The sequence below is a fragment of the Pagrus pagrus genome (assembly GCF_965226575.1).
Source record: "Pagrus pagrus genome assembly, chromosome: 2".
NCBI lineage: Eukaryota > Metazoa > Chordata > Actinopteri > Spariformes > Sparidae > Pagrus > Pagrus pagrus.
The window spans coordinates 25,346,028-25,359,830 of record NC_140186.1 but is presented as its reverse complement, the minus strand read 5'-3'; the positions used below and the strand labels follow the sequence as shown (position 1 = coordinate 25,359,830).

Below are 13,803 nucleotides of genomic sequence, written 5' to 3'. Positions count from 1 at the left end.
AGAGGCCAACATAATTACTTTTGTTTATTTGTAGTTATTTACTTTCTAATGTACCATTGTCTTTATGGTGTAGTGAGCAGCCTACTGTTAGACAATGAAGGTGCATTTTCCCTAATTAACTTGTCACACCTTCTTTACACTCAAGTATTGAGTCAGTTATCTGACTTATCTAAGAAGTGGTAATTCATTTATAATTATGTAATCAATATGTGTCACGTATTAATACCTGTGGGTTTGTTTTCACTTTAAATAAAAAGTCGTGAAGGGAATACTTGTTATAGGCCATGTATGTACACAGCAATGTGACATATTGTGCCATCAATTACAAAAACAACTTCTCTGCTAAACGAGATCACTTGGAGTGCATCACATTTTGAACCCAGCATCAAGTATCGCGGCATTTGTTTTGGTGTAACATTGTTTTGTGTCACTGTGTCAGGCTCTGGTTGCCATTATGACACGTAAACGTCCCTCGATGAATGAGTGCAGCAGTTTGTGTGTGAACACAGAGGAAATGTTCCTGCTGGAGGTGTAATAGCAGACTACCAACACTAGGTAGCAGTGATGTACTCACTGGAACTTGGCTGGACAGGGGGAAGCCACTGCCAGGGCTTTTCTTTTTGTTGTTGTTATTGTTGTTAGTTCCTCCTCCTCCGCTGATGGTGCTGCCACCTGACATCTTACGCTTCCGCCTTTTGTTTGGGGCCTGTCTCGATGGCTCAGCTGCAAAGAGGGGATGACAGGAGAGTTACAGACTCAGTTACTGTGGTTGTTTGTGTGATGGTGTGTGCCTAAATCTGTGCATTGTATTTGTCTACCTGGTGGTGCCACCATCCTCTGCCATTTCTGGAAGAGGCAGGTCTTGAGGCAGTCTCTGGGGCTGAGGCTGTATGTCTTGTGTCTGGACATCAGCTCCTGCATGGGCTCCAGGATCACACACAGCTGGAGGAGGGAACAAAGAGAGGCAGCAGGTTAGAGATTACACGGTGCTTCAGATCATTAGAGAGGCTCTGATTGATCGAGCACCATGATTATCAGCTGGTGTTCAGACAAATGACTCCATTGGTGAACTAAAAATTCTCTGATCGAAAAACCTGAGGGGCAGAGACAGGGGTGTGATGTTTTGCCGTGTTAATTTGCAACCCATAATTGGTAGATTTAAAAAAGCATTGTCTCCCTAATTTGTCTGCAAATCAGGTAGTCAACCAGGCCGGGAGCTCCTCACCCTCACAGCAGAGATCAAACGTCCTAAAACAGCAACAGTAAACGATTGCTATAACCATGTTATGGCATAGTTACTGTTTAGATAAACAAGACCTTTAGCTCTAGTGATGAAGTATAGTGTGGTTATTTTAAACCATTTTTAATTCAACTGTGATATATATAATTACAATCAAAGATTTTGGCCATGTCGTCAACCCCTATTCATCACTCTTGAAACTCTGTTTTGGTTAAAATCCTCCAAATAAATGAGTCGTCTACTTCAACTACTTCATCAGAATCTACTTTGAAAGCTCTGAACTAAACCATGGCTGGACTATCATTACGCCACCTTCAAGAAAAAAAACATTCAAGAGCAGTGTCGCTCTGGAGGTAATATGTTGGATTTGTGCTCCACTCACTCGGAGGTAGTTGAGGGTGGAGTTCGACAGGCCACATCTTGTTATGTTTTTGGACAGCTGGTCCAGCATCTGTGGGTCCTGGGCCTGAAACATCAACAGAGGACAGATTTTAAATCTCAAACTCACACAAACACATCATTGTATACATCAGTGAACTACATGTAGCCAGCGTGTGCACTCACATGCATGGCCAGTATACTGCGGGGGATGAGTTCACGGTGTTGTCTGATGCTGAAGTGCCACGTCTTTATCCTCATCATGTCGTCAAACATGAACTCCAGGTACAAGCGGCCTTCTACACACACCTGCAGCAGTTCAGAGGACTCAGGTCAGTTTACAGCAGTTGGGATGGGTACTATTAGGGTTGTAAGCCGGGGTGATCACATTGTTGAAGACTTTCAAACTATAAAGTGGCTTGCAACCAAGTTTCAATGAGATTTAGATTTAGGCTTTACTCCATAGAGACCCTGCAAGGGGGTGTGTATCCATCTCTTTAAAGGAGGGAAAGTTGACAGTAGAGTTAGTCGATTAGTAACGATTAGTCGATTAGTTGTTCAAAAGAAAAGTAAATGCTAACTATTTTGATAATTGATTAATCATTGCAGTAATTTTCCAAATACAAATGTTAAACATGTGCTGGGTCCAGCTTCCTAGATGTAAGGACTTGCTGGTTTTATTTGTCATTTATGATGGTAAGCAATAGTTTTAGACTGTTGGTTGGACAAAAGAAGCAACCTGAAGACATCACTTTAGGTTCTGGGAAATTGTAATAAGCATTTTTCACAACCTTTTGGCATTTTGTAGACTAAACGATTAACTGTGAAAATAATCTGCAGATTAATCCATGATGATAACAATTGTTAGTTGCAGCCCGAGTGAACAACCATTCACAGTAAACTTAAACCGGCTTTTTAAAACCTTTGTTGCAAATAAATCATTCCAAATGTTTGCATTGTTTTTGTGAAAACCTTAACTTCTTATCAACCTGTACTTACAAGCTCAATAATATCTGTGTTGTTTTCTAACCGTATTAATAATTGAAAGAAAAAGCTGTACATATTTAAAAACAAGATATGGACCGGTAAAAACTAGAGAGAAACACACACCTGTGTGAACATGGGCTTTCCATTTTGGGTGACCATGGTGCACTGATCACAGTCAAGGGAGACAAAGTTATTGTGGAAGGACTCCTTGGGATGTTTCAGCACATAATAGAGCTCAGTTGCACCGCCCTCGAATATACTCCGGAAGTACCTTGGAATCAACGTCCGGCCAATTGCTTCAGAGGAGGAGAGAAGACAAATGTTACAGTACGCAGACCATTTGTGACTGTGGGGCTTTACATTAAAGGCTGACTTTGTCTCTTACTGTAGCGTTTGGGTCCATCTTCCAGACAGAAAGTAATGGTCAACATGGCATCATCTTCAAAGAACTCTGTAGTAAATGCATCCCACCACAGATTATCGCACTCCTACAGGGTGTAGAGGGGGAAAATAATCAGTTAGCAACACAATTCTTGGATTGTTCTGAGAGTGTGCGTGTGAATGTACGTGCCAACGAACCTCTGTCCAGTTCTGTAGCCGTTTGTTAAGTTCAAATATTCTGTAGTCTGTCTGGTTGCCATATGGTGTGTGCCTCCTGGTCCGTCACAGAAAGCCAGAAGGAGGAGGAAACAAAAGCAGGAAAGGATGTAGAGCACAGTCAGCTTGTGGTATTATGAACGGTATAAATCAAGAAAATCATCCTGATGGCAGCAAGGTTAAACCTCTCACAGCTCCCATACTTATAGAGCTGTTCCACCATCTAATTTAGTCCCGTCACAGACTTAATGCAAAATCTCTATTAGGAGTGAGATAAGAGCACAACTTCGCACCACCTTATCTTTACTTGTGTTATTAGTGCCTTTCACACCAGCTAGAGATAATGAGAAATAATGCAGCCATACCCTATTCCTGGCTCCAGGTATGTGGGAGGATACATTGGGGTGGGACTGGAGAAACAAGAGACGGAGAAATTATTACATTCAGCTATAGTGCTAATATGCCCTCCTCCGCGAGCTGGTCTGTCTTTACAACCCTGGGATGCAAGCCAAACATGGCACAAATTGGATGATACAAGGAGACAGTAAATAACAACACCTCACACACACACACACACACACACACACACACACACACACACACACACACACACACACACACACACACACACACACACACACACACACACACACACACACACACACACACACACACACACACACACACAGCAACTGAAGCCGATTTGCTTGCTGCAAAAAGACAAGCTGTGAAGCACACTGCACAGTCCTGCAGAGGTATACCCATTAACTTTACTGGGCCACGCAAGTCAAGTCAAATCAATGGTAGCATTAACACCAGTCACACCAGCAGTATTTTCACTTAAGTGGGTGGTGTTAATGGTGATAGACTATACTCTTAAATACACTGGTTATTGGATCAAACTTTCACCAAATGACAGGAGATTGACAGCTGCTAAAATATCACCAATAACCTTCCTGCACCCAGGGGTGTTCCCAGAATCAGTGTTCCCCCAACATGTGTTGTATACTGTATGATACACTTACATGAAATTAAAAGGGTCAAAAAGGTATCAATTAGTTGACAACTGCCAATTGCCAAATGTTTTGTTAATAATAATAATAATAATAATAATGATAATTATTCATAATAATCAAAGTAATTTTTCAAGGGAAAAAAGGTCTAAATTCTCTGAATCCAATAACCAATACTTTTGGTTTCTTTCCTCCCATATGACAGTAAACTGAACACCTTTGGGTTGTGGACAAAACAAGACATTTAAGAACTTCTTCTTGGGCTTTGGGAAACACGGATCAACATTTTTAATATTTTTTATTACAAGTGTCAAGTCAGTGCACCTGACAGGACAAACACAGTGCTACCTGGACTGTACCTGGATTTAACCTCAGGTTAGAACTGGGAAAATAGGCAGCTGTTCTGGGAACAAATCTCAACAAACTATCCACTAAACCAGTTTCTCAGTCAATTTGAAAATGGGAATGGGCATCTTGGAGTAACTGTTCAAGACGTTTCACTCTGTGTGCATTTTAAATTCACAATACAGTGCTGCATGTTGCTATATAGCTGTATAAACATGGTATGCATTAATACAAACACCTGTCAAAGACGTTTAAAGGCCAGGACTCATTTCCTCACCCAGAAAACACACAAAAAACAGACATAAAACTCACCCCACGTCTCTGTCCAGCATGGTGCCGGGGTGGAAAGGGGGGAAAGTGCTACCGTTGGGGGGCTCCTTGGGGGAGTACAGTTTGAACGACTTGGAGGAACAGCCTGGAAGAGAGGTGAGAAAAAAGAAGAACATAAATGTTGTGTTCAATTTTCACATTATAGGTTCAAGGGTTACTTAACATGTTAGATATGAGGGGTTCTAGATAATGGCAGAGTTTATCTAAAACAACGTGACAGCTAAACCCAACTAAGCATGACTCGTGTCAAAGTAGGTAATAAATGCTCCTTTTCTAAGCCACAAATATAACGATCGACACTGCAAACCTTTCAGCGTGTTTTGAACGCTGACTCAGAATAAATACCTAAATTATTAGACAAAACTAGAGCTGCACAATTAATCACAATAAATGGAAATCATAAGAAGATGAAGGTAAAACGTGATAAAACAGAAGTATAATTAAGTACTGTAGTGCTACAGAGATGCCATGGTCTATAAATCATGTTCTCCTGATATAAGAAAACATGTTTCTTTGGTACAGACCGCAACAAATGGCAAATCATCATGATTTTATTGTTTTATTTTGGGAAAATTAAATGTTAGCAAAAATTACCATTCACACTAACCGTAAATCACATCGCAATGTCTGTCAAAATAATCGCAATATGGATTACAGTCCACACTAAACAGTAATATATATATATATATATATATATATATATACACATACATAGTGATTATTTTGACAGTTTGCTGAGTCATGATTTTAGTGGGAATGGTAATTTTTGCATTTCATCCTCACAGAAAAAATATAAAAATGACGACGATGTGATTTTTGCTGGGGTCTGCACAAAACAAACATGTTCTCTTTAGGTCTGAAGAACATGATTTGTGTGCCGGGGACGGCTCTGTAGCACCACAATGCTTCATTTTTAATGGTATGTTGTGACATTTCTTGCCTATCTCAAGAAACTGCAGCTCCTGCACTTTGGATATTGCACTTTAGCTATACTCTAATTTTGCTATTAGTTTGATCAACTGTTCAGCCCCTAACTTATGGTATTTCTAATGTTATTTTTTCACTTTTTTACAAAGAATGACTGTATCATGTGAAGGTGAGGGCACTGAACTAGCCAGTATGTCCCAGTTTCAGTTGGCTGCACTCATTCACGGGTCATCCCCAATACAACAATCTTGTTTCATAAACACCCAAAACAACAACATGATGAGGAGGGAGCATCCTGTAAACAATGCTGCTACTGCTACACTGCAGCCCTCCATCTACGAATGCCAAACACAAACAGACGGACCAATACTGACTCAATTCACACCCACATACTTTTTTTTTTAAAAAACACACAAAAATGGGTGAATCCCTCCCTAACACACACAGCTCCAACCCTTGTTCTACTCTAATTGCCCAGCTCTCCTATAAAGGCCATCCAGGCGTGGCGGCCTCTAGGTCATGACCCCTGCCGTCACCATGGTGAAGCCCCGCCTCATTAATGTCTCTCTGTCTTGTCTCTGCATATTAAACCTATCTCTGACACTGTGTGTGTGTGTGTGAGAGAAAGAGACATATATATATCTAGAGACACAGACATGAAATACACTTTAATTGTATTAATAGGATGTTCTTCAGCAGGGGAAATTGTGATTTGACACCACAGGGGTGGGTGTGACAAATAATATTCTTGTATATGGTATGACAAGTGTATAATTGCCTCTCGTCTGTGAGAAGAGGTTAAAAAAAGCATACATTTTCCAGTAATATAGACTCACATTCAAATGTGTCCTTCTGTATTTTGATTGAGGACATGAATTACCATAAACACACAAATATCAACAGAGCGATGGACAAACAGCCATGCTGAACACTGACATCAGGACACGCACTGATACAAACTAGATTAGTAAATCAGTCATCTATGTTCGTATCCCTTTCAAATCAATCTTCTTTCATACAACTGCAACTTCTCTTTTAGGAGATGAGTTACATCCCTACTAGTTTCCCCTCTACTAGGATATTACTGTTATTATGGCCTCATAGTAATTATAGAAGAGTCAATTAAAAAAAAGTTTTCCATAAAGAGGAGCACAGTTTCCCTTATAACAAGACCTTCATCTTCGACATGGGTATAAAGCCATAGAGCCTCCATCCATTTGAAACCCTGCCTTCACTTTGTGTAAAAACAAGTTGTTTACTGTGTGAGACAGCACTGCTATGCTATAGGCTGGACGCACCACCAGAGGAAAAACAAATGGGATTGATAAATAAATAAATAAATAATCGATGGTTATGTGTCCATTAGTTGTTGAGAGCTCCATTAGCTCCTCTCCTCTCCTGTTAGCGGTTAATGACAGGCAGTCACAATCACATCAGCTGGACTCCACTTCCTCCACTGGGAATCATGTTCCTCTCTCTTACAAGTAGACACAGTAACGTTACACTATGCATACATACACACACTATACGTGCATACATATATTATCTTCCTGGAGTGGGTGTAGGAAAGCCAATTTTCGCTACAAATCATATCCCAAATGTTGAGATAACACCCTTAACATTTGATTTCACCTGTACTCCAGACACAGAAATCAATTCAGCATAAAGTTTCCTCAACATAAGAATAACCTGTGGTGGTTTTGGACTCCTGCCACCCCAGACTGCCACCATGATTGCTCTGGGGGACAAGTAGCATATCCAAACGGAATATTAGCTATAGCTAGGTTATACTGATCCATTAACCTACTGTAGCAAACTTTTCACAAAAAAACGATTTAAATCTGTGGTATTTTTTAAGCCACATTTAAAAAAAAAACCTTGCTCAGCATATGTGTAGCTCATAACTTTACCAGTCAAAGCACAGATGACATGGAGTTGTCTGGTTACAAAGGCAATTAGAAAGGCAGCAAGCGGATAATGCTAACACTTAGCTGTTAGCTAGGCTAAAATATGAAACACAGGTGATTTCGGGACGCTAGTAAACTTCGCTACATAATACCAACAAGCATTCATTTCAACCAGCAAGACAGCGAGGCAAACATAGACTGAACACGACCAAAAACCTCGACATTTTCAACCACCAAAACGTCCACTGTACACAACACTGCCTCGTAGGCCTGCAGGGCAGGCTAACGTTAGCAAGCCAGAAAACAGTTAGTAACCAGTTAGCTGGTGTTAGCCGCATTGCTAACGCCTTAGCGTTAAATCCCTTTTCAGCGAGAAATCACCGAAATAAGACAAGAAATAACAACCGCGGCGGCTCGTAAACCACATTTAATCGCCACAGCAGACAGACATTACAGTAAGTGTGTGTGTTTGGAGAAAGCGACCCCTTTACCTGCAAAGAAGTCCAATCAGAAAATTGATGTTTACAGATCCGTGATGATAGACCGTGTGTACGCTCCGTGCGTAAAAACGGATAGGCCCGCTGGACGGCGGTTGGCTGGACGCAACGTACCAACACAATACGTCCCTCTGAACTGGATCAATGAAAAAATCTCCTCAAACCGCGAGACTGGAAGGGAAAACGGCCTAAATTGCGGGAGTCGGTCGGTTATGTTTTGTCCCGCATGAGGCCTTGTCAGTGGGCTGAAGCCTGCTGTGGGTTTACATACGGACCCAGATGAGCCCTTTGTTCACGGGAGGACATGAACAATAGCTGTAGGCCCTCCTCCTCCTCCTCTCCCTCCGCAATGCATTTGCTCCTCTCTCCTCTGCCCAGCACCGCCAGCCGCCCTCTCCCCCCTTCTTCTCCTCCTCCCCCCACTAATGCACAACTGCACATGAAGGTTGTCTGGTAAGCATTTTTTTTCTTGCTTCCTCCTCCCTGCATCCCATCCCTTCCTTGTAACTGACACAGATGAGAATTGGCCTAATGTAGCCAAGTGGGAGTGTGGGAGTGTGTGTGTGTGCGTGTGTGTGTGTGGAAATAAAGATCATGCTGACTGCAAAGTGGTTTTCATGTTTGCCTAATTAGTGCACATCAGCTTGCTGCAAACAACTGAAGTGAGACCGTGACAGCCAACATGAGCCTGCTCATATGCATTATACACAGTGTGGGTCCATGCGGTGCTACGCGTAAACAGCTGATGCAGCAGCCTGATCAGTCAAAAGTAGATTAAGATCTTCTAAATTAACTTCCATGTAAGGATAACAGACTTGGGTTGTTTACAATTAATTGTGCCTTTGAGTTTGTACACTGAACTGTCTCCAAGGTAGACCAATAAATCCATTACCATTGGGAATCTCTCCCTCTCTTTCTCTCTCGACGCTCACACAAACACACTCACACATACACACACAAACACAAACACAGGAAGCACTAAGCCAAAAGGAGAATCCCATAGGCCGCTAAATCTGCTTAAATCGCCTCAAATTATAATCAGATATTCAGATCACAGCCAGCGAGGACTCACCCATATGGCCAAAGTTGGGATATAAAAAGAACAAGCAGTATTAGGTCAATAGTTTTTCATATATTCATGCAAATGCGATGCACATTATTCATCCCGAAAGTCTAGGACTCCTAACATTTCTGAGCGCTGATCCCACATCGAGTTTTCTTTCCTTTCTAACACTGAAGTTTTTCCCCTGGCTCATTTATTGAAGGACACTGCGGCCACCAGCTTGAATGTGGCTCTGATTTATTCACTACCCATGTACACAGAGAGTGAAAACACAATGTTTCATAAATGATTTATTTGCAAATTAAGTCGCTCTTGGGAGACGCTCTGTGGAAACGGTTAACAGGCTTTTTCAGAGGCTGCTGTGCACCTGAACACCGGCACTGATAGGTAATATTGTTATAACATAATTCAGCATTATTAAGCATCAAACAGAAGAGAATAGAAAAAGAGGCACAAGTGTGAATAGTCTGACCCACAAATACAGGGTGGATACATATAAGAAGTCTTATTCTGAACCATGATGATCATGTGGAGGATCATGACCGAGAACAACTTTTTAAAAATGTGTTTTGTAGACAAAGAGTGCTCAGATTAATTTGAGTTAGTATAAACAGTGAAGCTCCAGGGTGCATTTCAAGGATCAACTCCACAAACTGAGTTTGGATATTGTGAGGATGATATATGTTTTTCATTTGCTTTATTGCACAAGTGCACATAAAATGTATAACTGCTTACATCGCTTGCAATATTTTGTCTGATTTAAACTGGCTCTGTGCAACTTTTGTGTTGTGTTGGAAGCCGGTTGTTAGTTTATGTTTGGGGACTCTGTTTCCAAACTAATGCTAGCTACTGTTGCTCTCTGTTTGAGAAAGGCGCTGAGACGAGACACATCCTTTAGACTGTCTTGGGAAAATCCCAACTGAGTCCTTCTCAATAAAATCCACAGTCCAGCAGCGTTAAACAACTTAAACATATCGTCCAAATAGGCAACCAAGAGAGACGGGGAGGATTTCATTTTTCACGTCACGTTACAATCCGCTCACATATATATACATTATAGATGTGCTCTACAAATAAACTTGCCTTGTCGTAAATTGCTACTGATTTTAACATAGAGTCGCTTTAAAGAAAAGAAAAAAAAAACATATTTTTAAAAAAGGAACATGATAATAAGGCAAAGATTATCAAAATGACAACAAAAAAGTAATACACTTATCTTTTTTTGGTAAATTCACTAAATGAAAAGGCCAATTCACTGACTGACTTTTTTTGTCTTTATGTAGCCTTATTGGATAGAACAGCTGGAGATTTTGGACAGGAAATTGGAGAGGGAGAAAGGAGACAACATGCAGCAAAGGGTCACAGGTTGGAGTCGAACCTGGGCCGCTACAGTAAGGACACATAGGCACATCTACCAGGTGAACTATCAGAGCTCACCGTGCCACTTCTATGTCTGCCAAAGATTGATGACAGAATTTTGGGCCTTGAAATAGAGCTATTTCATTCATCATCTTCAATATTCTGACATTTCTGGAGACAGAAGCCTGGTATAATGATTTCTTATCTTATTTTCCAGACTGTGTCTGTTAACGGTACTTTCCTGCTTTCTCAAACTTTATTCTGACATATTTGCAGATCTTCTCTGTCCGGATGTGCAGTCTTGGAAGATGTCTCCCTTACGTTAGCAAAACAAAGACGGCAAACTCTTTGCAGACTCCCATGTTGGGAGAGTGCAGTGAAGTGCACAGTCTCCCAGAGGCAGACGTGTTGAGAGGATAAGCTGCTCGGAGGCCTGTCTCTCACCCGACCGGCGACAAAGATGCCCGGGCTGAGTTTATGTATATTGGTCCGACCATGGTAAGCTTGTGACACGAGCACTTCGCAGCTCACGCGGCTCCTGTCAGTCCTTTGGCAGCATCTTTGTGTGTCTAGTACCAGGGGGAGGTGTAGTCAGTAGTAGCTTAGAGTGTCTGTTGTGAGTGACTTATGTGGATTTGCCTATCTTACATTCGCTGGCCCCTGTAGCCATGGCAACACGAGCAGTCAATGCTGTCACAACCGGAGCGAGGCAAAGAATCATCCATGGAAATGGACACACGAGGGTTAATCCTGTGTGTGTGTGTGTGTGTGTGTGTGTGTGTGTGTGTGTGTGTGTGTGTGTGTCGCCAAAGCTCGCCCATTGAAATGGTACATGACGGGGTTAATCCCCACTGAATGTGTGTGTTTGTGTGTGCGTGTGGTGATGGAGAAGAGGTGGGGGTGGGAGGTGTGTCAGGATAAGGCTTGAAGGGCTTACACACACCGTCTCTTTCGCTCTCAGGCATCGGGCCGGCCTTATCTTCAACCAGCACCCCAACCAGCAAGTCTCACACACACACACACACACACACACACACACACACACACACACACGCACACACGCACACACAGCTGCCCTAACCTTCACTTCACCAGCTATAGCCTCATTTTCCAACTTGCAGTCACACATTCACACCTAAAGCCATAAATCCATGTACAATAAGTGATTAAAGCTGGAGCACGCTGTGGCTGAATAAACTCCCTGAAGTGCATGGTGTGATGTTTTCACTAAGCTTACATTTAAACCTACAAGTGCAACTTGTTTAATTCACCAGTATCAAAGTCACAAAAAAAGAGAGGAAGCAGACTTGTAGTGCATTTCTCTGAACACCTACACCAAGAAAAACATCTTTCTCAGCTTTTACGATTAGTTTGACCTCGAAGGGTTTTGTCGCTGAATCAGCTGTGAGGAAAAACAACAAGGAAAAAGTCAGTAAGAGACTTACCACCTTCAGTTTCTAGCTGTTCTGTCATCGCCATTTTGTCACCCACAGATACACTTTCACAGCTCCATACTGATCTAACTCACAGACTCAGTCTCTGTTTTCATGCCTCACCCTCTCTCTGATATCTCCCATGTCCAGACTGTCAGGCTCAGGGGCACGAGGAGGGGGGAGAAGGATGCCTACGGTATGTGTATGTGTGTGCTATGAGAGTGTGCGTGCCTGTCTGCGCGTGTGTGTGCGCTCTCACGCATGTGTCGCCTTGTGTATGTGCAAATGTGTGCAGCCTGCCACTTCCACTCACTAGTCAACAGGAAACTGAGCGGCACACACATCTGCCAGAGTTCTGATAACAACCGTCCCAGTCGGCCTCCCTTCAACACAGTCTCAAACACTGATCTGGGGACAGTCTTGTGTCGGTATGAGTGTAGAGACAGCCCTGACTAAACTGATCCTATAGCTTAAAGATGAGAGATAACTTTTAATGAGTCACATCAGCTAATTGTTGTTTTTTCCATTTTGTACCCCAAACAGGAATAAAAACAAGACCACTCCTGTTTTCACAGATTGCATTCACTAGGATTCTTCCACAGAGGGTCATGCAAAACTACAGTTTCTTGGGATTTTACCACTCCATAGTAATAAAGTCAAACATACTGTACAATGGCACTGCCAAGAGGTGGCCAGTGGGGCCATGGCCACCCTCATACCATACCCATGTTCGAAAAACAGAAAAAAAAGTGCCCTCTTGGTTGCCCCTATGGTAAAAAAAACAAACATGACAAAGCATTTCCCTTCCAGTGGACAGAAGCGCCTGTAGTGCCCTCTGGGGTATAAATGTATCACTACTTTCAGCTTGCTTGTGCCCCACCGCATACAGCTGGTGCCCTTTTTATTTTTTTCACCCCGGCCCCTCAAACATTTTGAGTCGCTACTGAGTTGGCCGATATTATTGGCTGATATTGGCCTATCACAGATATATTGCTATCGTCATATATGTTGTCTGATGTGAAAACTTTTTTAGAGATTATAAAGAAGAAAAAGATCCCTGAGATCATTTATAATTATTAAAACCCCAGATAAGTTTACCGTTTCAGGGAAATGATGTTGTTTTATACAATAAAGTTTCGAGTTGAACTGTGAAATATCCTGCCTCCGTTACAATTTTTTGTCTGTGTTTGATACACATTTAATAACCACACCACCAAAATGTGTGTACTGTATATCATCATATTATTAATATCATAATTCGTTACTCACAAACCTTGGTATCAGCACCAACATTGGAGGCGTTGGGCTTTAATATCTACCTAATATGTTTCTGAGTATGCATAATGTGCTTCTATTTATTTAAATCAATGTATGTATATTTTTCATAATCGTTATTGTGAAAGAAAATAACAAATGCATAACCAGCCAGCTGCTTTTAAATATCCATCAATGTGTCGGACTGTCATGCCATGATTTTCACTGGTCAGCCCTGTGACAGATTTCTGGGGGCCCGACTGATACATCAATAACACAGATTGTCCCATTTCTTTCTATGGAAGCTAAACGTCTCTGGAGCTCTTTTCAGTGGCCACTGTCACTGCCAGTTTTGATACTTCTGGCAGCTCGGCTCTTTCCTCTCTTATTGGATCAGATGGAGGAACAGAGATCTATCTGTCTGATTCAGCTCTGATAAAAGATCCAAAGGACATGCTGTCACTTTTAGGAGG

General features: G+C 41.8%; 1 protein-coding gene and 1 long non-coding RNA gene across 4 annotated transcripts in view; one reads left to right on the top strand and one right to left on the bottom strand.

Annotated features, from left to right (window-relative positions):
- The window catches only part of ldb1b (LIM-domain binding 1b), a 33,370-nt gene that overhangs the window by 2,793 nt on the left and 16,774 nt on the right, over positions 1–13,803 (bottom strand). The window contains exons 1-10 of one of the 3 annotated variants that reach the window (XM_084377104.1): positions 12,089–12,206; positions 4,873–4,975; positions 3,568–3,612; positions 3,185–3,260; positions 2,991–3,093; positions 2,729–2,901; positions 1,805–1,927; positions 1,623–1,706; positions 819–942; positions 575–723 (exon numbers count right to left, since the gene is read on the bottom strand). In XM_084377104.1, the coding sequence (XP_084233230.1) occupies positions 575–723; positions 819–942; positions 1,623–1,706; positions 1,805–1,927; positions 2,729–2,901; positions 2,991–3,093; positions 3,185–3,260; positions 3,568–3,612; positions 4,873–4,975; positions 12,089–12,122 (1,014 nt within the window). In that variant the 5' untranslated portion in view covers positions 12,123–12,206. Of the gene's footprint in view, positions 1–574; positions 724–818; positions 943–1,622; positions 1,707–1,804; positions 1,928–2,728; positions 2,902–2,990; positions 3,094–3,184; positions 3,261–3,567; positions 3,613–4,872; positions 4,976–8,215; positions 8,484–12,088; positions 12,207–13,803 lie in introns of those variants that run through there. The other 2 variants (XM_084377105.1, XM_084377106.1) reach the window with 2 other exon arrangements.
- Positions 8,518–11,364, top strand: LOC311271452. Its single transcript, XR_014624419.1, has 3 exons — positions 8,518–8,674; positions 10,568–10,675; positions 10,920–11,364. It is a non-coding gene; the product is annotated as an uncharacterized lncRNA (long non-coding RNA).